Raw genomic sequence first — 27,821 nt, 5'->3', positions numbered from 1 at the left:
TTTCTTATTTACCCTCTTTTAGCAGGTTAGAAACTGAGAATAAAAAAGTACAGAACCTAAACTACCATGAAGATCATCCAGCCATTTGCAACAACACAGATATCACTAGAAATTATAATGCTAAGCAAAGTCAAAGACAAATACCATTATGATTTGACTTATATATGGAATTTAAGAAAAAATACAAATGAACAAAGGAAAAAAAAAAAGACAAACCAACCAAAAAATAGACTTTCAACTATATAGAACTGTTGCCAGAGGAGAGGTGCATGGGGGGGATCGGTCAAACAGCTGGAGATCAAAGAATGCACTTCTCAGGATGAGAACCAGGTGATGTATGAAACTGATGAATTATATTATACACCTGAAATTAACATAACACTCTGTTAACTGGAATTAAAATTTTTTTAAATTAAGTCAGGTAACATATGTAAAATGCTTGGTCCAGGACCTGCCACATATAAATGAAAAAAATAGTACCTATTATTATCAATATATGACAACTGCTTCTATAAAAATGTTCACTCCTTAAAAACTTCTCCTATAGATAGTGAAGAGTGGCTGTGTAGCTCAGTTGGTTAAGCATCTGCCTTCGGCTCAAGTCATGATCCCAGGGTCCTGGAATCAAGCCCCATGTCAAGCTCCCTACTTCTCCCTCTCCAACCCGGTAATGCTCTCTCACTCTCTCTCAAGTAAATAAATAAAATCTTTAAAAAAAGATAGTGAAGAGATAGAATCATATCTGAAATGTATTTGGTGTTCATGTGAAAAAGTCAACCTATTATTAGAATCCTAACACTTCTTGAGACTCATACTCAACTGTAGTAATATACCTAAAATCCAAAATCAATCTCCAAATAATGGATAGTTACATTGGTTCATATTTTTTGAATCTCATTATACTGAACTGTAGTATTGGATCTAAAATCCAAAATCAATCTCCAAATAATGGATATTTACACTGGTTCGTATTTTTTGAACCTCATTATACTGAACTGTAGTAATAGATCTAAAATCCAAAATCAATCTCCAAATAATGGATATTTTAGGTTGGTTCAAATTTTTCACTATTCTAAACATCGCAGTGTTCCTACACACTTAACCACTTACTTCCTGAGAATACTAAGAAATGAAAATACTAGCTTCAAGTATATGCACATGTTTATTTTAAGTAGGCTCCACACTCAACATGGGGCTTGAATTCACAACCCCAAGATAAAGAAATGCATGCTTAACCAAGTGAGCTAGCCAGGTGCTTCACATATGTACACTTTAAATATTGATACCTAACAGTCAAAATACCATCAAATTTACATTCCACTGCCAATATTATGAGAGGGTCTTTAAAAAACAAAAACAGAAAGTTTATTTAAACAGGATGCTTGGGGCAGCCCGGGGGGCTCAGCAGTTTAGTGCCACCTTGGGCCCAGGGCGTGATCCTGGGGACCCGGGATCAAGTCCCACATCAGGCTCCCTGCATGGAGCCTGCTTTTCCCTCTGCCTGTGTCTCTGCCTCTCTCTCTCTCTCTTCTTTCTGTGTCTCTCATCAATAAATAAATAAAATCTTTAAAAAAAATAAAATAAAATAAACAGGATGCTTGGGGTGTCTGAGTGGTTCAGTCAGTTAAGCATCTGACTCTTGATTTCACCTAGGTCATGATCTCCGGGTCATGAGATCACGCCCTCACGAGATTCAAGCAGCAGTCTCCTTGAAATTCTCTCCCTCTCCTTTCACCCTCCATCTGCTCATGCACACACACATGCTTCCTCTCTCTAAAATGAATAAAATCTTTTTAAACAATCAGATTCTTGACTTGAAGGGGAAACTATCTAGGATTCATTTCTTTTAGAGTAATTTATGCCTGATAAAGACAGATTGACCTACATATAACAGCTTCATACAAAGTTATAAAATTTTGTTTTATAATGATAAATTAAAAAACATCTCCAATTGAACAAAGTATGTAAGGATTTTCATGTTCCATTTTTGTTAAACACTGAGAGCAAAATAACTTACTGGAATATAAAGAGCTGAATGAGCATGCCACTAAGGGAGAAAGAAGGTATCTTCACGGAACCAGTATATTTCCCCATTCCATCTCCATTTGATGTCAATCAAAACATACCATTGGCCATTTAACTATAAAAAATACAATATGCTTGTGCACGTTCAGTTACTTCATATACAATTAAGTAATGGGGAGTGGGAAAATGAAAAATCAAGAAAACTGTACTGCAGCAGTCAAGATGTGGTGGAACCAAATTGCAGTTTTCTCATTGAGAATGTCTTGGTCTGGAGAAAGAGCTCTAGAGTAAAGTAGTAAGTTCTCCTTTTAGTAGACTCCTCATTTCTGTTGCTGGAATATATCAACCGTATTTTCATCCTCCATTTCCAACTGTGCAAGTATGTCTGTTTCACTGATTGGCTGCCATCAAATCAGTAACTGATTTGCCTCATTGACAAATTCTGCCATTCACAATAGGTTTTCCATTAGTTTAATAAGTGGTGTATGCCTCTTAATCTTAAACTGTATCACAGAACCATCTTGCCAATCACCTACTAATAAATAATGATCGTAGTTCTCAGTCTTGACTCCTTCCTTGGGCTTTTCATCACCAACAGTGAGCACCAGAGTCTCCTGAGCTGCCACTTCACCAGAGTGGTACAGGGCCCTCACTGAACCAGTACACAAGCAGCCCCAGGAGCAGCAGAAGCCAGCAGAGGTGCAGAAGGGAGAGGGCATGCCAAGAGGGTCTATTTTTAATATGTCTTAACAACATACATTGATTTTTTTCCAAATTTAATATTTAATAGCCCACAAATTAAGGAATTAATTCTCTTAAATTCGTTGCATATGTCTCATAGCTTGGTGTTTATCTTTTAACTCTGTTACTATTAGTAATACAAAATACTTTATATAGGCAAAATTATCAAGCATTTCTGTGATGATTTTTTTTTTAATTTTTTTTTTTTTTTTTTTTTTTTTTATGATAGCCACAGAGAGAGACAGAGAGAGAGAGAGAGGCAGAGACACAGGCAGAGGGAGAAGCAGGCTCCATGCACCGGGAGCCTGATGTGGGATTCGATCCTGGGTCTTCAGGATCGCGCCCTGGGCCAAAGGCAGGCGCCAAACCGCTGCGCCACCCAGGGATCCCTCTGTGATGATTTTTAACTTTGGTGCAAGTTTTGAGAGTGGTCTTCCCTATCCCAATATATAAAATATATTTCTTTCCCATTTTATCCTGAAGAATTAGAACTATTTTGAACTTGTTATAAAACATAAAGTAGTTATCTATATACCGCTTTTTATACAGAAGAGCATTCTTTTCTCTTGATCTTTATCTAAACCACCACTTAATGAGGTGGTCACATGAGCTCCAGTAGCAAACAGAAGTCCCCCTTTAAAATTTAACATCCTTTTTATTTTTTATTTTATTTTTTTTTTAATTTTTTATTTATTTATGATAGTCACAGAGAGAGAGAGAGAGGCAGAGACACAGGCGGAGGGAGAAGCAGGCTCCATGCACCGGGAGCCCGACGTGGGACTCGATCCCGGTTCTCCAGGATCGCGCCCTGGGCCAAAGGCAGGCGCCAAACCGCTGCGCCACCCAGGGATCCCTTAACATCCTTTTTAAATGTAACTGTCCTTGACTGTAAAAAAGATGTGCAAGTCTTTCTTAAATAAAAAAGAGCCTAAGTAAATAAATGGAGGCTCCTTGCAATAGGAAGAATAGATATCCTACTGATGTCAACCTCCTCCAAATTAAACCTACAGATCCAAGTCCATCAAATAAAAGATCCTAACAAATATTACTTAGGGATTTAACAAGCTGATTTGGAAATTCATATGTAAGAGAAAAAGGCTAAGACACTAAGACATCTATCTGTACTAGTCTCCTGTGGCTGCTGCAACAAATTAGGGCCACAAATTTGCTGTTCTGTGCCATAGTTACTCATCTTCTCTATCTACAGATCACTGTAACAGCTAACATGTTTTTGGGCTATCAAACAAGTTTTCTAAAAATTAGATGTTATATAAGAGGTATGAAGATTTCTTTCAATGAGGGGAGATTATCTGATAATTTCTACCATAATGCTATAAACATTTTTCAATTAATGTCCTGTTTTTTGTTTTTCTTTTTTACATAGTACAGATTTCTGGTTCTGAATCAACTTTTCTGCACAGGTACTAAACAACCCAAAGTCTCTTTCTGATCAGGATATGGACTTTAAATGTTTTTTCTACCCATTGTCAATTAAAAGGAAATTGCTCACAAAAATGCAACTCTGTTCTCCTCGTATCTAACATATTCATTTTTTAACTACATGATATTTACTGAGTACCCAGAATATGCCAGGCACTATGCTGAGTCTAGGGACATGAAGATGAAAGACACACCTCTGCCCTCAGGAAGATAAGATACGTCATGCAAATAAATACATTGTAATAAAATAACCAAGTTACTAGAAGTAAATAGCACAATATAGGGAAAGCTATGCCCATCTGATGGGGTAGGCTTCACCAAAGCTATGATTTTGCCCTAAGCAAAGAGCAGAAGCTTTCAGGTATAAGAGTGATATGAAGACAGCATAGCACTGTGAATATCATTAGCAAAAGTACAGGCATCACAGTGATTTCTGATTAATACTGTTGAAATGTAAAGTATCAGAGAGAATAACAAGAAGTTAAAGAACAATGTGGCAAAGAAACATTTGTGTTGTGACACTTAGATTTTGAGAGGTCTGTGGGATACCCTTACATCCAATTATCTTTTTCTACCACATTGTCAAAAATGAAAGTTCCAGGTTTTAGTAACCTGAAGGATGATGATGCCATTTAATACAAAGAAAGAAAAAAAGGAAAAAAAATCATTTAGATTGTAAAGATATTTGAAATGAGAAACAGATCTAACAAACATACTTATCCCTATTTCCTATTTTCCCCAAGGTCTCTATCACACAGATCCTTCTAGAAGATGTTAGTTAATATATGAACACACATGTATATAGATAAACCATGACTGAATTTAGAAAAAAGAAAACATTTTTTTTTAGAAAAAATGTTTTCTTTTTCAAGACACTGAAAACGTAACCCAAGATGTTTCTCTTTTCACTTTAACTGCTAGGAAATCTAAGAACCAAATTCAATGCCTTAGAGCTTTAATCAGCTCATCTCTAGAACCTGATGTTTCCTTTCTTTAAGTAGTAGCTATTCAGTTTTCTGTTTTACCACTAATTGTTCTATTGCACATTTTATGCAGTCCTATAAACTATATAAAATCATTCAGATGCAATAAAATCTTTAACAAAAAAAAAGTTAATGCAGAGATTGCTTACAGTATTTGAACAGCTTATTTTAGTAAGCAAATAAATCAGTAACATTTATGGAAATAAGCTCAGTAAATCACTTCAAAATACACAAAGATAAAGTATTTCAACTAAGTCAAATTAATTTTTCAAATCAGTATGTCTCAAATATAAAGAGCAGATACAAATTAAGAACATAAAAGTCTAATTTCATGTATATAGAATTACTAATTTTGCCTAGCAAATTCTTAAAAACATATTCAAGTATAAAATCAACTTATCTTTATAAGCAAATTATAATTCACAATGATTCCTACACTTCCAAATTTTCATTCGTATCAGTTCAAATTTAATCTATATCATTTTTAAGTTTTTATTTATTTTTAAGATTTTATTTATCCATGAGAGACAAAGAGAGAGAGAAAGAGGGAGAGAGAGAGGCAGAGACACAGGCAGAGGGAGAAGCAGGTTCCATGCAAGGAGCCCAATGTGGGACTCGAATCTGGGTCTCTAGGATCAGGCCCTGGGCTGAAGGTGGCGCTAAACCACTGAGCCACCTGGGCTGCCCTTAAGTTTTATAATTTTTTAAAATAATTTTTAAGATTTTATTTATTCATGAGAGACACAGAGACAGAGAGAGGCAGAGACACGGGAGAGGGAGAAGCAGGATCCATGCAGGGAGCCCAACATGGGACTTGATCCCGGGTCTCCAGGATCACACCCTGGGCTGAAGGCGGCGCTAAACCACTGAGCCACCTGGGCTGCCCCCTTGAGTTTTAATTTAATGAACATACAGTATTTGCCTCTATCTTTATACATTATCATTTATATCTACTGAATATTTGTTATTTTTCTTAGGATATTTTAATTTAATTCTTTGTGAAAATATTAATATATGCAGATTGGAGGAAAAACAATCATTTTTCAGTAATCAATTGATAATAAATTTCTTCTCTAAATATAAAAAAAGTAAAAAAATGGGGACCAAGTTGCTTTGTATGAAGTCGATCTTCAGTCTAATTTGTGTCAGAGAACCTCTTATTATACAGTATCTTGAAAACATGTCTTAGGGCTTTTTGTGGTTTGTTTCAAGCAGGTATGGACATCAGGTAAGGAAAATCATTCCTGACAGATGGCACAAACAGGTGCATTGGGACTGTTCAAGCTTACTGACTTAAGAGTCTCCAGGCTACAGTGAGAAGGGAATCAGGCAGAGCCAAGGGAGTCCATAAATTGAGAAGATCAGCTGACAGTCCAGGGAAACCAGGATAATTAGAATTCACAGGACAAAGCACCAAAGAAGAAAGAAGTGCACACAGTAAGAACTCAGGATACTGGGAAAGGTCCCCTTCCAGTATGACTGTAACATACTTAAAAGGAAACTCCCAAGACAGGAGAAAGAATTATGTGAAAGAATTTGAGAGAACAGTACCAGATGATCCCAGAAGACTGAGAACAGCACTTGTTCCCAAGAGCTGAACCACAGAAAAACTCATAATTTGCAGGGCATGTATTGGGTAGAATACTCAGGAAAATGCTGCCTCATAATAGATAATAATTAGCCCTAAACAGATCCACTCAACAAATCATAAAAGCAAGACCTGAAATGCTCAAACTGCTTTCAAGTACTTTAACTGCATCCCTGAATAAAGCTCAAGAACTTATAGGAATACAAAAATATCCAGAAGCTAAGATCATCAAATTCACAGTATCAGATATCCCAAGATTAGTGAGCAAAGAAGGAAACTCAAGATAAAGAATATTATCAATTGATTAAAACTGACCCAGACTGACAAAGAAGTTAGAACTACCACAGAAGTATATTGTTACTTTAATTGTATTTGATGTGTTCAAGAAGTTAAAAAGACATGTAGATTATATGATTTTATGCTCAAAGTGAAGTAGATAAAAACTACATCTGATATGAAAAATTAACAAGATTAATGACAGATGATGACATGTAGCAGAATACTAGTGAACTTGAAGACAGCAACAGAAACTATCCAAGATAAAACAGAGAAAAAAGAACCCCCCAAAATGGAAAATAACGTCAATTATTTTCAAGCTACTACTAATACTACTATTATACTAATACTTTCCCAATATACCAATCTAATATTAATACTTCCCTCAAATACTAATAAATGAAATTCAAAAAAGAGGGGGAGGAAGAAGTGGGGAAAAAATGACCAAACTTAATGAAAATGTAAACCCAATGTAAGCAGTTCAGTGAACCCTCAAAAACAAGAAATACTAAGAAAACTACACCATGACACAGCTGTTCAAAACCAGTGATGAAGAAAAAAATCTTAAAAGCAGCCAGAAAAACTTTTTAAAATGTTATGTGCAGAGTACGAATGATAGCAGACTTACCAGAAATAATGCAAGCAAGGAGCACCTAGCTGGCTCAGTCGGTGGAACATTTGACTCCCAATCATGGGGATTGAGCCCCATGTTGTGTGTAGAGATTAGTTAAAAATAAAATCTTGGGATCCCTGGGTGGCGCAGCGGTTTGGCGCCTGCCTTTGGCCCGGGGCGCGATCCTGGAGACCCGGGATCGAATCCCACATCGGGCTCCCAGTGCATGGAGCCTGCTTCTCCCTCCGCCTGTGTTTCTGCCTCTCTCTCTCTCTCTGTGACTATCATAAATAAATAAAAAATTAAAAAAATAAAAAATAAAAAATAAAATCTTAAAAAAAAAAAAGAAAGAAAAGAAAAGAAAAAGAAAGAGAATACAAGCAAAAAGACAGCAGAGTAAAATCTTTAAAGGACAAAGAAAAAAGCCATCAACCTAGAATTCTAAACAGAACCAAGTATCTTTCCAAAAAGAAGGCAAAATAAAGACTTTTCACACAAAAGTGTAAAGAATTCATTACCTACAGACTATCATCACAAAAGAACGTTAAAGAAGTCCTTCAGGCAGAAACAAAATGATACTAAATGGATGGAAATAACTATCTCTGCAAAAAAATGAGGAGCAATGAGAAACGATACTGCATAAGAAAATACATGCTTTCTTATTATTATTTAGAAATTCTTAAAAGGGGCACCTGGGTGGCTCAGTCAGTAAGTGTCTGCCTTTGACTCAGGCCATGATCCCACATCTGGCTCTCTGCTCAGCGAGGAGCCTGCTTCTCCCTCTCCCTCTGCCCGACACTCCCCCTGCTTGTGCTCGCTCTCCTTGTCAAATAAATGAAATCTTAAAAAAAAAAAAATCCTTAAAAAATAACTGCTTAAACAAATTAATATTGTATGGGGTTTACAATGTATATAAGTAAACGTATAACCATTAAAGGCTGAGGGGAGAAATGGAAGTACACTCTTATTGAATTGTTGTACAATATGAGAAATGATGCAAGTGGTGTATCACCTACTACTAGATTTTGGTAAGGTAAAGATATATATTACAAATTATAAAGCAATCAGTAAAATAATAAAATAAGAAATTATGGTTAATAAGCCAACAAAGGAGATTTTTAAAAGAATCATAAATGTATTCAACTAATACAAAGAAAGCAAAAAAAAGAAAGGAGGGAACTAAAAACAGGCCAAATAGAAAACAAACAGCAAGACAGATTAAAATGTAACCAAATCAATAATGACATTAAATGTACATCATCCACATATGAATGACTACTTATTAGTCTGAATCTAACAGAACAATTGCAAAGTAAGGAGACTGGGTCAGTAATCAAAAGCCATCCAAAGAGAAGTGCTTAGGTGGTTCAGCTGGTTAAGCATCTGCCCTTGGCTCAGGTCATGATCTCAGAATCCTGGGATCCAGGCCTATGCTAGGCTCCCTGCTCAATGAGGAGTCTGCTTCTTCCTCCTTCCCCCTGCTTCTGCTCTGTTTCTCTTTCTCAAATAAATAAAATCTTTAAAATGCCAACATTAAAAAAACAAACAAACAAAAAGGCCTCTCAAGGAGAAAAGTCTAGGACCAGATGGCTTCACTGGTGAATTCTACCAACATTTAAAGAGGAATAATTCCCAGCCCTTCTGACTCTTCCATATGACAAAAGAGGGAACATTTTATAAGGCCAGCATTATCCTGACATGGTTCTGCGCTATCCTATGGCCACGGGCCTCAACAAGGGCCACAAAGGGACTAAAAACGTGAGCAAGCTGAGGCACAGCCACCACTGCCACAGGCGCCTCACCAAGTTCCTACGGGACATGATCTGCGAGGTGTGTGGCTCCGCCCGCGACCCATGAAGCTGCTCAAGGTGTCCCAAGGATAAGCGTGCCCTCAAGTTCATTAAGAAGCAGGTGGGAATGCATATCCATGCCAAGAGGGAGAGAGAGGAGCTGAGCAACGTGCTGGAGGCCATGAGGAAAGCAGCTGCCAAGAAGGACTGAACCCCTCCCTCTGTATGTAATAAATCTTTGAGGGCGTAGCAAAAATAACCAATTACATCAAATTAAAAGGTTGTTTTTATTTACTTGAGAGAAAGAGAGGGAGCGAGAAAGAGAACATAAGCAGGGGGTCAGGGCAGAGGGAGAAGCAGACTCCCCACTGAGCAGGGAGCCCTATGTGGGACTCAATCCCAGGACCCTGGGATCATGATCTGAGCCAAAGGCAGATGCTGAACCGACTAAGCCACCCAGGCGTTTCTGCACAGCAAAGCAAAGCATAAATAAAATGAAAACGCAACCCTCAGAATGGAGAAAATATCTATAAATCACGTATCTAATAAGGGATTAATATCCAAAATATATAAAGAACTCATACAACTCAATAGCAAAACAATAATCCTATTTTAAAATAGAAGATTTGAATAGACATTTTTCCAAAGACATACAGATGGTCAACAGGTACTAGAAAAGGTGCTCAATATCACTAATCATCAGGGAAATGCAAATCAAAAACACAGTGAGATATATTTCACACCTATTATCAAAATATATATATATATATTGGCAAGGATGTGGAAAAAAGGGAACCGTTTTATACTGTTGGTGGGAATGTAAATTGGTACAGCCACTGTAGAAAACAGTTGGGAGGGCAGCCCGGGTGGCTCAGTGGTTTAGTGCTGCTTTCAACCCAGGGTATGATCCTGGAAACCCAGGATCAAGTCCCACGTCAGGCTCCCTGCATGGAGCCTGCTTCTCCCTCTGCCTGTGTCTGCCTCTCCCTCTCCCTCTCTCTCATGATAAATCTCAAAAAAAAAAAAAAAAAAAAAAGCAGTTGGGGGATTCTTCAAAAAATTAAAAACAGAACTGTATTATTTAGCAATCCCACTTCTGGGTATATATCTGAAGGAAATGAAATCACCAAGAGATATCTGCAGCCCCTCATTCACTGCAGCATTATTCATATCAGCCAAGATATGAAAACAAGTCATTCCAATGGATGAATGAAGAAAATGTAGTATGTGTTTGTATATACATGCACACACATATATACACACTACACTTATATATACAATGGAATATTATTCAGCCACAAAGAAGAAAATCCTGCCATTTGTTACAACATGATGTTAAGTGAAATAAGTCAGACGCATACTGTATGATTTCCTTTATACATGAAATTAAAAAAACAACTTTATAAAAACATTAAAGAATGGGGGTTGCCAGAGGCAAAAGGTGAGGGAAATGGGTAAGGGTGGTCAAAAGATATAAACTTCCATTTATAAGACAAATAAGTTCTGGGTATATAATAAGAGCATACTAACAAAACAAAAAGAATGTACATCATCCAAACATTTTTTTTAATTTTTTTTTTTATTTATTTATGATAGTCACAGAGAGAGAGAGAGGCAGAGACACAGGCAGAGGGAGAAACAGGCTCCATGCACCGGGAGCCTGACATGGGATTCAATCCCAGGTCTCCAGGATCGCTCCCCGGGCCAAAGGCAGGCGCCAAACCGCTGCGCCACCCAGGGATCCCTCATCCAAACATTTTAATTAAAAGTAGAGTTTACCAGGGGTAAAGAGATTATTTCAAAATGGTGAAAGAATCAATTTAGGGGCACCTGGGTGGCTCAGTCCATTAAGCATCTATCTGCCTTTGGCTCCGGTAATTATCTCTGGATCCTGGGATCGAGCCCCACTTCAGGCTCCCCTGCTTAGCAAGGAGTCTGCTTTTCCCTCCCCCTGCTTGTGCATGCTCTTTCCCTTTCAAATAAATATCACCTTTAAAAAATCAATTTATCAAGGGGAAAGAATAATCCTAAATGTTATGGCACCTAATAACTTTAAAATACATGAAACAAAATCTGAAAGAAAAGTAACAAACCCACAAAGAAACTTCAGTACGCCCTCTCAATAATTAAAACAAGAAGACAGCAATTCATCAAGGATATAGAAGTCTTTAATGACACTATCAAACAATTTGTCCTAATTGACATTTTTAGAACATTCAACTCAACAACAGCAGAATATCTATTGTTTTCAAGTGCAAATGAACCTGTATCATGTTAGAACATATGTGGGACTATTAAATCAATTTTAAAGAAATCAAATCATAATACATGTTGCAATTAAGTTACAAATCAATAACAAAGATATCTGAATAATCTCAAATATTTGAAGCTAAAGACTACTATTGTAAATAACCAATGGATCAAAGAAGAAACCAAAAGGCAAGACAGAATGTACTATGATCTAATTGAAAATGTAAATACAAAATACCACAATTTTGGGATGCTACTCAGGAAAAACTTGTATCACTAAATGCCTACAGTGGAAAGGAAAAACGTCTCAACCCAGTAATCTCAATTTACATTTTAAGAAACTAGAAAAAGAGCAAAGTAAACTAGAACTAAGAAAAGAAATAAGATCAAAGCAGAGATTAAATAAAAACGGAAAAACATAGAAAATCAATAAAGCCATAAGCTTGTTCTTTTAGATTAATAAAAATGATAAGCCTTTAGTCAGTCTGATCAGGAAAAGACAAATTATCAATATCAACTTTAAAAGAGAGGCATCACCAGATTCTACAGATATCAAAAGAATAATAGAGTATTATGAACCACTTTACGCCTATAAATGACAACTCATATGAAATAAAACTCCTTGAAAAAAACAAACTACCAATGCTCACTCAATAGATAACCAAAATAGATGTCTTTCTAGTAGAGTAATTAAAAACAGTGCTTCAAAGAAAACTGCAGATCCAGATAGCTTCATTAGTGAATTCCACCAAACACATTTAGGTAAAAAAATAATTCTACATGAATATTTCTCAATTAATACTGTAAGGCTAGCACTACCTGGTTATCAAAAACCAAAAACATTACTAAAAAGAGAAGCACGGGCCAATACGCCTCATGAACATAAATACAGAAATTATAAGCAAAATTTTAGAGTATTAAACCCAACAATATATAAAGATGACAATTCATCATGACCAAGTGAAGTGAAGTTTAATCATTTAATCCCAGGACTGCAGAGTTGACCTAACATTTGAAATGACTACAATTCATATTAGTAAATGAAAAAAAAAAATCTATTTATCTCAATATAAATAGAAAAAGCATTTAACAAATCCAAAATCCATTCCTGATCCAAATTCTCAGCAAAAAATGAAACTTTCACCTCAACATGATACAACGCATCATGCTGTATGATAAACTGATTGCTTTACCCTGAAGATCAGGAACAATACAAGGATGCCCACTCTCACCACTTCCCTTCTACATTGTGCTAGGGGTTCTAGTGAGTTCAGTAAGCCAAGAAAAAATTAAAAATAAAAACATCCATGTTGGAAAAGAAAATGGCTTTTTATTCAGACAAGACTGTCTACTAAAAAACCCAATGGAATCAACAAAAAATTAATGACTGAGTTTAGCAAGACTAAGTGAGTTTAGCAAGACTTCAGGATACAAGCTCAATACACAAAAATCAGGGGCACCTGGCTAGCTCAGTAGGAAGTGCAAGCAATTACTGATATAGGGGTCATGAGTTCAAGCCCCACATTAGGTACAGAGATTACTAAAGAAGAAGAGAAAAAAAAATTGTTAAATTGTATTTCTGTACACTAGCAAAGAAATAAAGATACCGGGGATCCCTGGGTGGCTCAGTGGTTTAGAGCCTGCCTTCAGCCGAGGGTGTGATCCTGGAGTTCCGGGATCGAGTCCTGAGTCGGGCTCCCTACATGGAACCTACTTCTCCCTCTGCCTGTGTCTCTTCCTCTCTCTCCCTCTTTCTGTGTAACTCATGAGTAAATAAAAATCTTAAAAATTAAAAAATTAAAAATAAATAAAAATTAAAAAATTTTAAAAAATTAAAAAAAATAAAGATACCATTTACAACAGCATCAAAAGTTGAAAACATTTAAGGATAAGCAACAGAAGATATCTAAGACCTAATACAGTAAGAACTACAAAACACTGCCAGAGAAATTAAAGAAAGCCCTACATAAATGAACAAACATACATTGTTCATGAGTTAGAGAACTCAATATTGTTGTCTATTTTCCCCCAAATCAACCAATAGATTCACCATAATCCCAATTATGGTGAAATTTTTATTTTTTTTTAAAGAAACTGAAAGCTAATCTTAAAACTCATATGGACATGTAAAGGGTCCAGATACAGTTCCCATCCCTCTACCTCTAAAAAACCTTTGAAAAGTCAGAACAAAGTTAAAGGAAGAACACTATCTGATTTCAAGATTATGTTACAGAGAAAAGAAAAAAAAAAAAAGCATGTGTGTGTGTATACACATTGAGGAGAAAGGAAAGAGAGAAGAGGGAGAGGGAGGGGTCCGGGCTCTAACACAAACATCACTGGAACAAAATAGAAAGTCCAGAAATAGGCCCTCACATATATAGACAAATGAGATTTGGGAAGAAAAAAAAAAAGTGCAAAGGCAATTCAGTGTAGAAAGGGCTTTTTCAACAAATGGTGCTCAGCAACTGGGTATCCATTGCCCACACACCCCCCGCCAAAAAAAAAAAAAAAAAAGCCAATTCGTATCTTAAACCATATTTACAAAGTTAACTCAAAGTGGATTACAATAGATCCTAAAATACAAAATTTCCTAGAGAATAGCAGAAACTCTTTGTGACTTTGGCTTAGGCCAAGATTTAGATCTAACATCAAAAGCATAAACCAGGGCAGCCCAGGTGGCTCAGTGGTTGTTTTTTTTTTTTTTTTTAATTTTTATTTATTTATGATAGTCACAGAGAGAGAGAGAGAGAGAGAGAGAGAGGCAGAGACACAGGCAGAGGGAGAAGCAGGCTCCATGCACCGGGAGCCCGATGTGGGATTCGATCCCGGGTCTCCAGGATCGCGCCCTGGGCCAAAGGCAGGCGCCAAACCGCTGCGCCACCCAGGGATCCCCGGCTCAGTGGTTTAGCGCCTCCTTCAGCCCAGGGTGTGACCCTGGAGACCCTGGATTGAGTCCCACATCAGGCTCCCTGTGGGAGCCTGCTTCTCCCTCTGCCTGTGTCTCTGCATCTCTTTCTCCCAGTATCTCCCATGAATAAATAAATAAAATCTTAAAAAAAAAAAAGCATAAACCATAAGAGATAAAACTAATACATGGACTTAATTAAGGATTCCTACTCCTTCAAAGAAAATGTTAGGAAAATTAAAAGACAATCCAAAGATTGGGGGAAAAAATCTCTGCAAAATATGTATCTGATAAAATACTTATATTCAAAAACATAAATTTTTCAAAACTAAATGAAAGCAAATGACTCAATTTAAAAATAAGTAAAGCAATGAAAAATAAAAATAAAAAAATAAAAATAAGTAAAGGGCAGCCCCAGTGGCTCAGCAGTTTAGCGCCACCTTCAGCCCAGGGCCTAATCCTGGAGACCCGGGATGGAGTCCTACAACAGGCTCCCTGCATGGAGCCTGCTTCTCCCTCTGCCTGTGTCTCTGCCTCTCTCTCTCTCTCTCTGTCTCTCATGAATAAATAAATAAAATCTTAAAAAAAAAAAATAAGTAGAAAATTTGAACTGACATTTCAAAGAAGTTATACAATGGAAAATAAGCATATGAAAAGAAGCTCAACATTATTAGGTATCAGAGAAACAATTATAACCATTACATACTTATAGTGGTCAAAATTCAGAAGACTGGCCATACCAAATGGTGTTCATACACGTGTGAGGGAAATGGAACTCTCATACCCTGCTAGTAAGAATGTAAAATTGTGAAAAACAGTATGGCACTTTCTTATAAATTCAAACACACAAGTGCTATATGATCCAGCCATTCCACTCCCAGGTATTTATCCAAGAGAGAAGAAAGCATGTGTCTATACACAAGTATACCTCACAGCAGCTTTATGCATAATGGCCCAAATCCATATGTCCATCAACAGGTGAATAGATTATCAAATTGTAGCATATCCAAACAATGGACTACTACTCAACAACAAAAGCAATATACTCCCGACACACCACACACAACAATATAGATGAATTTTTTTTTAAGATTTTATTTATTTATTCATGAGAGACAGAGAAAGAGGCAGAGACATAGGCAGAGGGAGAAGCAGGCACCTCAACCGGGAGCCCTTTGAGGGACTAGATCCCGGAACCCTGGGATCACACCCTGAGCCAAAGACAGACGATCAACCCGAGCCACCCAGGCATCCCTACAGATGAATTTCAACTAAAGCTTAATAAAAGAAACCAAACAAAACAGCAAATACTGTGGAATTACGTATACACACACATACAGTTTCACCCAGCAGAATGGGACGGAATTGGTTGCATGCAGGGATAGGAAAAAGGGATTATTACAAAGGGGCAAAAAGAAACTTTGGGAGACTATAGATATACTTGCTACCTGGAATGTCTGGATATGTTCCTAATCTTAACTGTCATGATGGCTTCACAAGGTATATATATATACACACACACACACACACACACCTTGTGAAGGTATATATATATATATACACACACACTTTGTGAAGGAAAATATATATATATATATATATATACACACACACACACACCTTCTGAAGGTGTGTATATATATACGTATACCTTGTGAAGGTATATATACATATGTGTGTCAAAATTATTCAATTGCATGCTTTCAGTATGTGCAATTTATTGTATACCAATTACACATTGATACACCTATTAGAATGATCCAACAATAATCAATGTATTTATTAGATGAATAAGCACTCATTTTTCTATGTTTATTTTTTTTTCTATGTTTAAATCAGAAGACTAAAATGTTACCTTACCACCGAAGGAAATTAACATTTAGTGGATATCCACTATATGCAGGCATTATGTTAGCTACTTTACACGTGCTAACCTAATTAGTATCATTAACTTAAGGCTTTTAATTGAAAAAAGGGGGTATGGAGGGGGGAGAGGATAACAAAACTTTTGAAACTAGACAAGGCTTTATTTTATCTTTTAAAAACTCTAACTTCCAGTTCCTACAAATAAAATATATAGCAGTATCAATAAACAGCAAATTTAAATCTAAGTCCTTCAGAGTCAAGTTCTATAAATTCAGCTGGAACATCTCATGTGTCCCATGGGCACACATGCCAGGAAAAAGATTTAGACTGGATGATTAAATTATGTTTTCATATATTTGGATGCACTGAATTCTCTATAAATCCCCTAAATTAACGGCAATTTGTGTTAAGGGTTAAAAATATAGCTCAAATGGGACCAATCAAAAAAATAAAAATCCTGTATAACTAGCAATGCCCACTTTGCAAACTAGTTTACTCATAGTGATTTTATGTAAAACTTGCACCTACTTCCTTAAAGGATTTGAAATGGCTCTTTCATCCTCAAAATAAGGTACCTGATTGGTGGACCTCTAAGAGGCCTTATAGCTTTTGTCACTCTAATTTCTCCCACTCCTTTTCTTAGGAATTACGTTAACCATATTTCCAACAAAATAACTGTAACCACCTAAAGATACAGAAAATTTTCTTCAATTAATATAGCAGAAACAAGTACCACATTTGTTTTGGGGTTTTGTTTCAAGTTTTAATTTAAATTCTAGTTAGTTAACACATACTATTAGTTTCTGGAGTAGAATTTAGTGATTTATCATTTACGTATAACACCCAGTGCTCAGCACAAATGCCCTCCTAATATCCATCACTTATTTAGCCCATTCCCCCAGCCACCTCCCCTCCCCAAACACTCAGTTTGCTCTCCATTGTTAAGAGTCTCTGTTATGATTTGCCTCCCTTTCTTTTCTTTTCATTGTGTATCTGCTTTGTATCTTAAATTCCACATGAGTGAAACCATATGGTATTGGTCTTTCTCTGATGGACTTATTTTGCTTGGAATACACACTAGCTCCATTCACGTTGCTGCAAGTGGCAAGACTTCATTCTTTTTATGGCTGAGTAATAGTCCACTGTGTATTATCCGTTTATCAGTCAATGAACTTTGGGGTCTTTCCATAACAAGAACATTTGGAGATCCATCTTTCATTCCATATTTTGACAAGGTTTCTAACTCTCAACACTACAGACACTAAGAGCTAGAATATTGTTGTGATGTATTATTCTGTGCAATGTAAGATATTTAGCAGCATTTCTGCAACCCACTAAATGCCAGTAGCCTCTCCCCTTATTTGTGACAACCAAAAGTGTCTCCAGTCACTGCCAATTTGCCAGAGAGGCAAAATTGTCCCTAGCTGAGAACTACTGGTCTAAAACTACTAAAGTGTAAAGAGACCAACCAAAAAAACACTCATTTCTTTTTTGGAGAGAGAGAGAAAGAGCGGGCATGTGCGAGCCAGCAGAGAGCGGCACAGGGACAATTCCAAGCAGGCTCCATACTCAGTGGAGCTCAACATGAGGCTTAATACCATGACCATAAGTTCATGACCTGAGCTATTATTAACAGTCAGATGCCTAACTGACTGAGTCACCCAAGCACCCCCCAAAAAACACTAACTATAAAGAACACACACGTTTACTGGGGAGGTGGGGGGAACAGGTGAAGAGAATTAAGAATACATTTACCTTGATGAGCACTGAGTAATATATGGAACTGGTGAATATACTGTACACCTGAAACTAGTATAACACTGTTAACTACAATGGAATTAAAATAAAATTGGGGCACCTAGGTGGCTCATTGGTTGAGTGTCTGCCTTTGGCTCAGGTCCTGACATCCCGGCCCGCATTGGGCTCCCCACAGGGAGCCTCCTTCTCCCTGTACCCGTGTCTCTGCCTCTCGGTCTCTCATGAATAAATAAAATCTTTAACAAATTAAATTTTAAAAATAAATAAAAACTTAGCACGGAAGTGCTATAATCTCTCTGTATGGATCTCCTCCACTGACAGAGCAGGGAGTGTGTAAGTACAATATTCTGTATTTGAAGCTTAAGGATATTTTAAGTGTTTGTACACAGTATATGTTCCATTTTTTAAAAGCCCATAAATAAAAAAAGGGGTTTTTTAAAATTGTTTTCAAAACAAGGAAGTTAGAACCTACAAAATATCTAACATGTGTAGCTCTTATTTTAGACCATGTCACCCAGATGGAAAAAACTTTTATGCCCAAGAAGTACGTATTAACCACTCCCTGACCACTGTAAAACTAAACAATATGGGAGTTAATATAGGAAATGTCAATCCTCTATAGGAACTCAACTTATAGCTCTGCCTTTACTCAACCTACAGTTTGTCCCAAGTAGGTGTTAAATTCCATTAAGCCTCCAATTTTAAACTGCCATTATCTGTGAACATCTACATTCACACACTGACTTTCTCTGTTGCACCCTATCTATCAACCAAACCTTTTCTTCAATGACTTAACTCTCAAGTAGAATGAAAATAAAAAGATCACAATCTCAACTATACTTTAGATTTCTACTTTCTTGAAAACAGGATCTCTTTTTATATCGCTAAAGTGGATTTAATTGCTTTCTTATTCCACAGGAATAAACACGACTTACTTGTGATAAAGATTTGCTGTCATAAATGTAGGAAGAGTAAAAAACAAACTGAAGACATGAAATCTGGGCTCCAGTTCTGGCTCTGAGTAGCTGGATGACCACCCAACATTCCCAAACTTCAGCTTTCTCATTTGTAAAATATGGAGTATAATAATATCTACTTCTACAGTTATTGTGAGGATTAATCATAATTCATGTGAAATCATTTTGTAAGGCGTACAAAATGTTGGTCTTATTGGTAGTGTGAATAAAACAACAGAGAAACCCGCAGATCAAATACAGGACTTACTTATATCACTTGTTAAATGTCACTTTTCAGAAAACACTCATTAGAGGGTTTAAGATAATAAACTCTGAACTAGGATTCAGGCATCTATCTGGGTTCTAAACTTAGTTCTGCCAGTAACTCTGTATCAATACAGCAAAGTAACTTTCCTTTTCACCTCAAATTCCATCTAAAAAGATCGAAGTATTGGACCGGATGTCCCATAAATATTATATATTATTACAGCCCTTGTCAGCCTATGAAATGATTAGTATACAAAAGTTTCGTTTAACACTTATTACCACAACTCAGTACTGTTTGGCCGGCCAGCCAAAGAGATATAGATGGCAACAGAGGGTAAGAAAAATTTAACTGAAAAAAAATAGAACTGTATACAATTCTCGAAAAGCAAAGAAAACTATAAACTACTTTGTTTTCTGTAATTAATAATAATCTTCCTTCTGACAGTAATGATGAACAAGGTACTTTAACAGAAGGGCGGGGTTCTTGCCCGAAGATTTTTGGAAACCAGCCACTTCCCCAAGAGGTGTAACTGCTTCCTCGCCCTCAGTAGCCAAAAAACTTTAAAGATTAAGGTTTATATTGTTTGGCTTGGGGGGTTTGTCCCCCCCCCCCCACTTGGACGAGGACGGCGGTAGTCACCTGACAAACATATTCTATAAACACTATTATCGACAACGCCAAGCCTCCGGAAAGTCTAAAAAAAGATCTAAGTTTTTAGAGTAATGCTAGTATGTAAAAATGAGCTCGGACTCTTAACTCAAAATTAGATAACCCCGTGTTGGTGGTGATTCGGCTTTGCCAACCGCCAAGTTTTCCCTTCCCCAAATTATCCGCCCTCCCGCGTCTCTGCGGAGGCGACGCCTCGCCCTCTATTCCCGCACAGCGCCAGGGCGGGCGCGGAGTCCCCAGGGGCTCCCAGAGGAGGGAAGGCCTCTGGGCGCCACCACCCCTCGCTCCTCACCGATGACGATGCGCAGGTGCTTGAGACGGGTCAGCGCGTCCTTCTTGGTGTCCAGCACCTTCTGGGTAGACTTCTTCACGTCCCCGTGCGGCTTCTTGGAGAACATCCTGCCGCTGCCGCTGCCGCTGCCGCTGCCGCCGCCACGGCCGACTCCGGCCCCCTCCCGGTCCGGCCCCGGCGGCGAAAAGTGGAGCGAGTGGGCGGGGAGGATTCTAGCGTCAGCAGCTCATTCACTCTCCAAGCTTGCGGGCCCCAGCGCAGCCGATTCCTCCCACATCCAGGCCAGGGCCGCCGCCTCCACCCGCCTCGCGCCGCGGCTGCAAGGCACCTTCGGTTCCGGCTCCAATATGGCGGATCCCCTCTCCCAGTCCCGCACCGAGCGAGGGAGACCCGGCAGGTCGGCCGCCGCCGTCTCCGCTGCCTCCTGAAGCCGCCGCTCGCAGCCACAGGCCGGGGCCCGGGACCCGGAGCCGCGGAGGTGGGGCTCTCGGCGGCAGCAGCACAACTCCTCTCCCTGAGGCCCCCTTAAGGTTAAAGCTTCTTTAGCAGCTTAGACACTGCATCCGCCGAAACGGAGACGTGTGCGGTGATGAGGTTTCACGACTCTGCCGTCGGTGGCGAATGGTCCCCGTGGCAACCGCCTTCTGACGCCAAGGCTTCTGACGTCATGCCAGCGTGAGATCATCCGCGGCATTACCCGTACCTTTCGTTTCCTGTGTGAGCTGCTAAAGGAGGAGCCGGAGAAAGTCGGGGAAGGGAATTACCGCGCGCCATTGTAAGCGTTGTAAGGGGCTCCTAGCCAAACTCCCAGAATGGTGTCGTATACGTTTTGTTTAAAAAAAGGTCCTTCACCCCCACTGTTTACTATGTCATAGTAACTTAAAAAATAGTTCCAAAACATCAAAACAGACGTGCAATATATTTTAGATGCCAATTCCTTGAAGGCGTTGGATGTAACACCCCTTCATTTCCTAAGTTGAATTTTGTTTAAAGGATTTCTTTGGGTTTTGCAAAGTGATGATGGACAATTTATTGTAGAGATTTGTAGGATTGTAGTGCATCCTCTGGGTTAAAGTTATCTCGCAAACGAAAAAAAATTAAAGTATCTTGCACAAATAAATGAAGCCCAAAAGCCTGCAGTAACACAGTGCAAAATTACAAGAGAAAAATCTGGAGGACTTTTAGGGTGAATTTTCTTAATATGTGGAGTTCACAAATCTAGGAGAAAATTGCTAAGGAGGACATAGAAACATTCATGGAGAGCACAAAATATCACAGAAATGTATAATAACTAAAACGTGAAAATGTCAGCACCTGGGTGGCTCAGGCAGGTGAGAAGCTGACTCTTGATTTCCACTCAGGTCATGATCTCATGGTCCCACTTTGGGCGCCCCAGTCAGCAAGGAGATGGCTTGGGTATTCTCTCCCTCTGCCACTTGCCCCATTCGTTCTCTCTCCCTCACTCTCTCTCCAAGTAAGTCTTTTTAAAAAAACGTGAAAATGTTCACGAATTAGTAATTTTAAAATATCAGATTAAAACATTTGTAAGCAATTTTTAAACAGCTTTATGGGAGAGTTGATATACGACTAACTGCACCTTTTCAATGAGTAGAATTTGGTAAGTTCCATATTTGTATATACCCATGAAAACATCACCACAATCAAAACAGTGAACATATCTATCATCCCCAAAACTTTCCTCTTGCCCCTTGATGATTCCTTCCTTTCTAGCTGATCTCTGGTTCCCAGGTGACACTGATCTACTGTCACTTGGAGTTACCATCTTCTAGAGTTCCATATAGATGTAAACATTCAGAATACTTTTTTTTTTGTCTGGCTTCTTTCACCCAATAAAGTTTACTTTCTAACAATGTAATGTCTTATCAGTCAAGTTAGTGAAGTTTGCTTTTAGATTTGACATCTTACTCCTGGTGAGTGTGACAGAGATGCTCCTATTGCTTGCTGGGAAGAAGCATTACTTTCTATAAACTTACTGGAAATTAAAATTTGGCATTATGTATCAAGACACTTAAAAACATTTATATACTTTGCTTCATTAGTTCCACTTTTAGAATTCTATTCTAAAAAAAATCACAGGGCAGTCCGGGTGGCTCAGCGGTTTAGCGCCGCCTTCAGCTCAGGGTGTGATCCTGGAGACCTGGGATCGAGTCCCACGTCGGGCTCCCTGCATGGAGCCTGCTTCTCCATCTGCCTGCGTCTCTGCCTCTCTCTCTCTCTCTCTCTCCCTCTCTCTCTCTCTCTGTGTCTCTCATGAATAAATAAATAAAATCTTTAAAAAAAATTTAAAAATCACAAATGGGTAAAATGGAAAAAAATATTAACACATGATTTACAACATTGAAAGATGGGAAATTATATGAATGTCTATCAGAAAGGAGATGAAAATTACTAATATGAAGTTTTTTTAATGGCATGGAAAATACTCAAGACAATATTAAGTGAAAAAAACAGATACAAAACTGAAAATATGTATGTTATCAAAACTCTGAAAAATTGTGGATAAAACATAATTAGAAAAAGATGAAAAAATACTCCAAAATTGTGATTATATCTGCGAATCATTATATTACATTCATTACAGGTGATTTTAGTTTTTGTCCTTATATTTTGCTTATATTTTCTTAAAAGCATATATTGATTTTACAATTAAAAAAATAAAAGTAGCTTTAAGGAAAATTAAGAAAATCTAATGTACCAATTATAAACTAACAAGACAAATTAAGATGTATATGTAGGAATAAAAACTCCTTGAAAAGAGAGCTTTTTTCAGAAAGTTATCTTTATGTCCTACAATGGCACAGAATAAATATTTGTTGGTTTTTAAATTTTTATGTTGATATTATAAAATGTTTTCTTTTGATAGTTTGTTATCTGATCCCATGATTCTATTACTTATTTGGTTATTTTAGTTATCTCTGTCCTTGCCTATAACCATGTCTTTTCTGAGCTATTAATCTCAAATTCAAATATATTCAAAACTATTCAAATTCAGTACATACAAAACTGAAACTTGTCAGCTTTGTCCTCCTTTCTCCCAAAACTGATCTTCCTGCTTCATCAATATCTTTATTGATAATACCACTATCAACCCCGTTCTTCAATCCAAAAACTCATATCACCTTAAATCTTCTTCTCTTTTGCCTCTCTTGTCCAGTTACTAAGATCTGATGATTCTACTTCCTAGATATTTCTTGATTTGGTCCTGTTCTTTCCATTATCACAACCTTTGTTCAGGCTCAAGTTTTCACTATTTCTAGCTATGGGTGCTAGAAATGGCAGTGGTTTCCTCCCCACCTCCATATCTTAGTAGGATTTGAGCATCCACTCGGTTTTAAGTAAATTTTAACAGTTAAACACACACACATACACACTTGGAAGTCTTATCTCATTGCCAATTTTTTTTAAATATCTATCTTAATATCAGGAAATGCATAGCACTTCAGGTCAAAGAATAAAATTCACAGAGGGACTTAACTTCAAAAAACCTGGAAACATGTCCAGATTTTATAACTTGAAGACTAGTCTCTTGCTCTTTTCAAACTTACTAAAGTTTAGAAAAATTATTTTTTAAAAAAGCAATTAGCTACCCTGATTATAGTGTATGACGGTTGGTTTTCCTGCCTACTTTTGATAATCATACCCAGGTTTTCCTTTGGAAAGCCACCCCTCTCTTGGTCTCTTTGGATCTCAAGCCCCATGGCCCCATTTAGACTTCAGTACTCAAGCACACTAGGCAAAGCAAGTGTGTTAGGAACCAGCACAAGACTAAGTCCAATAAACTCACTCCTACAACTATTGAGAAAGAGAAACTGTCTCTTTTCAGGATGAAGGCCTGGAACTGCTAGGAACCAACATGTGAAAAGAATCTGCTGAGGATACCACCAATACTCCAAGAACAGAGGAAGGAAATAATCAGAAGAGACTGGGTTTTGCTAACATTGTTTGGCCATTTGGATTAAATTTGCCTGAAGTGCCGTGGTCTTTTCTATTTCACAGGCCAATAGTTTGTGTTAGGTTTCAGTTACCTGCAACAAGAAAAGTTTTGATTTATATATTTTATTTTTTAAAATTTTATTTATTTGTTTGTGAGAGACACACAGAGAGAGAGGCAGAGACATAGGCAGAGGGAGAAGCGAGCTCCATGCAGGGAGCTTGATATGGGACTTGATCCCTGGACTGCAGGATCATGCCCAGAGCTTAGGGCAGATGCTCAACCGCTGAGCCATCCAGTGGTCCCTGATTTATATACTTTAAAGATATTTGGTAGTCTGAATAGGGGTTAGAAATTTTTAAAGGAAAAAAAAAAGAACTGCTTATAAACAACTTTGCAGCCCTCTTCTGAAACCTTCCCATGGCACTTACTTTTCTCTCTCTCAAGATACTCACCATACTCCATGCTTTAATCATTCTATGCTTCTTCTCCCCTATATTTGACTGTAATCTCTTCTTTTTTTTTTTTTTTTTATTTATTTATGATAGTCACAGAGAGAGAGAGAGAGAGAGGCAGAGACACAGGCAGAGGGAGAAGCAGGCTCCATGCACCGGGAGCCTGACGTGGGATTCGATCCCGGGTCTCCAGGATCGCGCCCTGGGCCAAAGGCAGGCGCCAAACCGCTGCGCCACCCAGGGATCCCTGTAATCTCTTCTTAAGATAGGTTTTAAGAAGACCTTGGATTGTGATCCATAATCCAAGGCTCCAGGAGTTTTCTCCCCTACCTGCTTCCCTCTCTATCTTCCTGCCTCTCTTTCTCTCTCTTTCTCTCTCTCTCTCTCTCTCTCTCTCTGTCTGCCTTCTCCAAAGGTACCTCGCATGTGACAGGCACTCAATACGTATTTATGGCAAGAATGAATCGATGCTGGGCACTCAGTAAGCATTTACTGAATTTATGGAAATAATAGAGTTGCTGTTTCTGCTGTCAATTCAGGAACAGTAACCTGTTTTGGATTTGGGGGTGGTCACCAGAGGAGCAGAGAAGACAGTAGGAGGACAAAGAAAGGAGAAACAATGCTTAACAGGGGCAGGCCAGAATGTAAGCAAAACTTTGCAGGTTTTGATTCATAGGAAATTAGTTCTATGGGTTTGTTGTTGTTGTTGTTGTTTTATAGTTTAAGGTTGAATTTTTAAAATCTTTTGGTTTGATCTATTTCTCTTTTAAAAAAAGATTTTATTTATTTGAGAGAGAGAGAAAGAAAGAGGGAGAACAAGTGGGGGGAGGGGCAGAGGGAGAAGTAGAGTCCCTGCTGAGCAAGGGGTGGAGGAATTGTGACTTGAGCCAAAGGCAGCCACTTAACTGCTTAATCGACTGAGCCACCCAGGTACCCTATGTTGATCTATTTCAACTATGGATGTAAAATTGCTATTAGGGTCTTAAAATATCAGAATATTTTATATGGTTAGAGATAAGAACAAAGATGCAAAGAATAAGAGAAAAGGAAAAGTAGGCTTTATTAAACATTTCCATGATTTATCCATGAAAATGAGCACAAATTGTGGTCGCCAGAGACTCAGGCAGAAATATAAACTTGGGGGATCCCTGGGTGGCGCAGCGGTTTGGCGCCTGCCTTTGGCCCAGGGCGCGATCCTGGAGACCCAGGATCGAATCCCACATCAGGCTCCCGGTGCATGGAGCCTGCTTCTCCCTCTGCCTGTGTCTCTGCCTCTCTCTCGCTCTCTGTGTGACTATCATAAATAAATAAAAATTTAAAAAAAAAAAAAAAAAAAAGAAATATAAACTTGGAGTTTACTGTTTGAACAATTTATTCTGTCCTTAATCTATTACTAAGAATATTTTCATGTGCTACTTATGTGTTGTCTTTTATATATTTTTTCCTATTTGCTATCTCATATTCCAATTTATGGCTGCAAACAACCTGACATTAAAAAGACTTTTAAGCAGAGCTATTTATGTTTTCTACAAAATTAATCCCAGGTTCCTTTTCTATTACTTGTGTTCTTTTTTTCTTTTTAAACCTCTTTCCCTTATTTGCACCCCATATAAACATGGATATGTTATGCATGTTTTTCCTCTGCAAAAAAAATTCAGAATGTCCTATTACATTGGGACCCCTGGGTGACTTAGTGGTTGAGCGTCTGTTTGCCTTTGGCTCAGGTTGGGATCCTGGGATCCTGGGATCAAGTCCCACATCAGGCTCCCTGTAGGGAGCCTGATCTCCCTCTACCTATGTCTCTGCCTCTCTCTGTGTGTTTCTCATGAATAAATAAATAAAATCTTAAAAAAAAAATTTATGGGGGCACCTGGGTGGCTCAGTGGTTGAGTGTCTGCCTCTGGCACAGGTCATGATCCCAGGGTCCTGAGATGGAGTCCTGCATCAGGCTCCAGGGGGAGCCTGCTTCTCCCTCTGCCCATGTCTCTGCCTCTCTTTCTGTGTCTCTCATGAATAAATAAATAAAAATCTTTTTAAAAAATAAATTTTTATAATAATCAAATATTTCATCGTACTTTGGACAGCCTATTGCTATGGGTGAGAATGTAGGAGCAAAACGGTTCTACAGGTAGTCTCACTTTTCATGAAATTATTTTATAGAGGAAAGTTTTCAAGAACAGTTTTAATTTATATCACCCAGAGTTTTACTGATTTTTTAAGCAAATGCAGATTCTTTGAGTGACCCATAAATGTAATAGGACTTCTTTTTTTCTTTTTAAATTCTGCAAAGAAGAGAGCTATAAGAAATTTTGCCAAAATTATGTTTATAAAAAACAATACCTTGAGGGTGCATGGATGGCTCAGTCAGTTGGGCCTCTGCCTTCCTCTCAGGTCATAATCTCAGGGTTCTGAGATAGAGCCCCACAAAGAGCTCCCTGCTCATCGGGGAGTCTGCTTCTCCCTCTCCGTTTATCCCTCCATCCTACTTGTGCTCTCTCACTCTCTCTCAAATAAATAAAATATTTTTTAACAGAAGCAGTACTTTATTCAGTAGGAGCTTGTTTCAATGGCAATCTTACCATTTGTTAAAAGTTTACAAAAACATATTCAGTTCCTACATGCAAGGCTTGTATGTTAGTATCATCAAAGTGGCAGATCTTGCTTGTTTTAAGGAAGCATTATGATAGAATGGGAAATCAGTGAATTATTTAAGTGGTATAGGTTCCAGTTCTAGCTCCTCTCAGTTTTCTCATTAGTAAAACCAAGATAACAGTTTTGTACGTTCAGGGTTTTGTTAAATTCAGGAAATAAGGACAGTGTTTGCAATCATTTGAAATTAGATAACTCTGAATTAGACATTCCACTTCAGGATTTACTTACTCTAGGGCCCTTGGCATATAGTTTAATCTCTCTGGGGCTCATTTTCCTTATATGTAAACTACATCCATAATTGTGATAATTAGGTGAGAAATGGTATTGAAAATTACTTCTATA

At 37.9% G+C, this 27,821-nt stretch overlaps 1 protein-coding gene and 2 pseudogenes across 14 annotated transcripts in view; 1 reads left to right on the top strand and 2 right to left on the bottom strand.

Annotated features, from left to right (window-relative positions):
* The window catches only part of RALGAPA1 (Ral GTPase activating protein catalytic subunit alpha 1), a 247,220-nt gene extending 226,022 nt beyond the window's left edge, over nt 1-21,198 (bottom strand). For 7 of the 14 annotated variants that reach the window (XM_041758106.1, XM_041758107.1, XM_041758108.1 and 4 more), the window contains exon 1: nt 20,421-21,197. In XM_041758106.1, coding sequence (XP_041614040.1) covers nt 20,421-20,526 — 106 coding nt within the window. In that variant the 5' untranslated portion in view covers nt 20,527-21,197. Of the gene's footprint in view, nt 1-20,420 lie in introns of all 14 variants that reach the window. The other 7 variants (XM_041758115.1, XM_041758116.1, XM_041758117.1 and 4 more) reach the window with 4 other exon arrangements.
* LOC121493289 lies at nt 2,334-2,744 on the bottom strand (annotated as a pseudogene).
* Nucleotides 9,365-9,667, top strand: LOC121492875 (annotated as a pseudogene).
* Nucleotides 21,199-27,821: the final 6,623 nt, after the last annotated feature.

The sequence above is a fragment of the Vulpes lagopus genome, chromosome 6, assembly GCF_018345385.1.
Source record: "Vulpes lagopus strain Blue_001 chromosome 6, ASM1834538v1, whole genome shotgun sequence".
NCBI classification, from domain to species: domain Eukaryota; kingdom Metazoa; phylum Chordata; class Mammalia; order Carnivora; family Canidae; genus Vulpes; species Vulpes lagopus.
The sequence above is the reverse complement of the archived record's forward strand: the minus strand, read 5'-3'. Positions and strand labels throughout refer to the sequence as shown.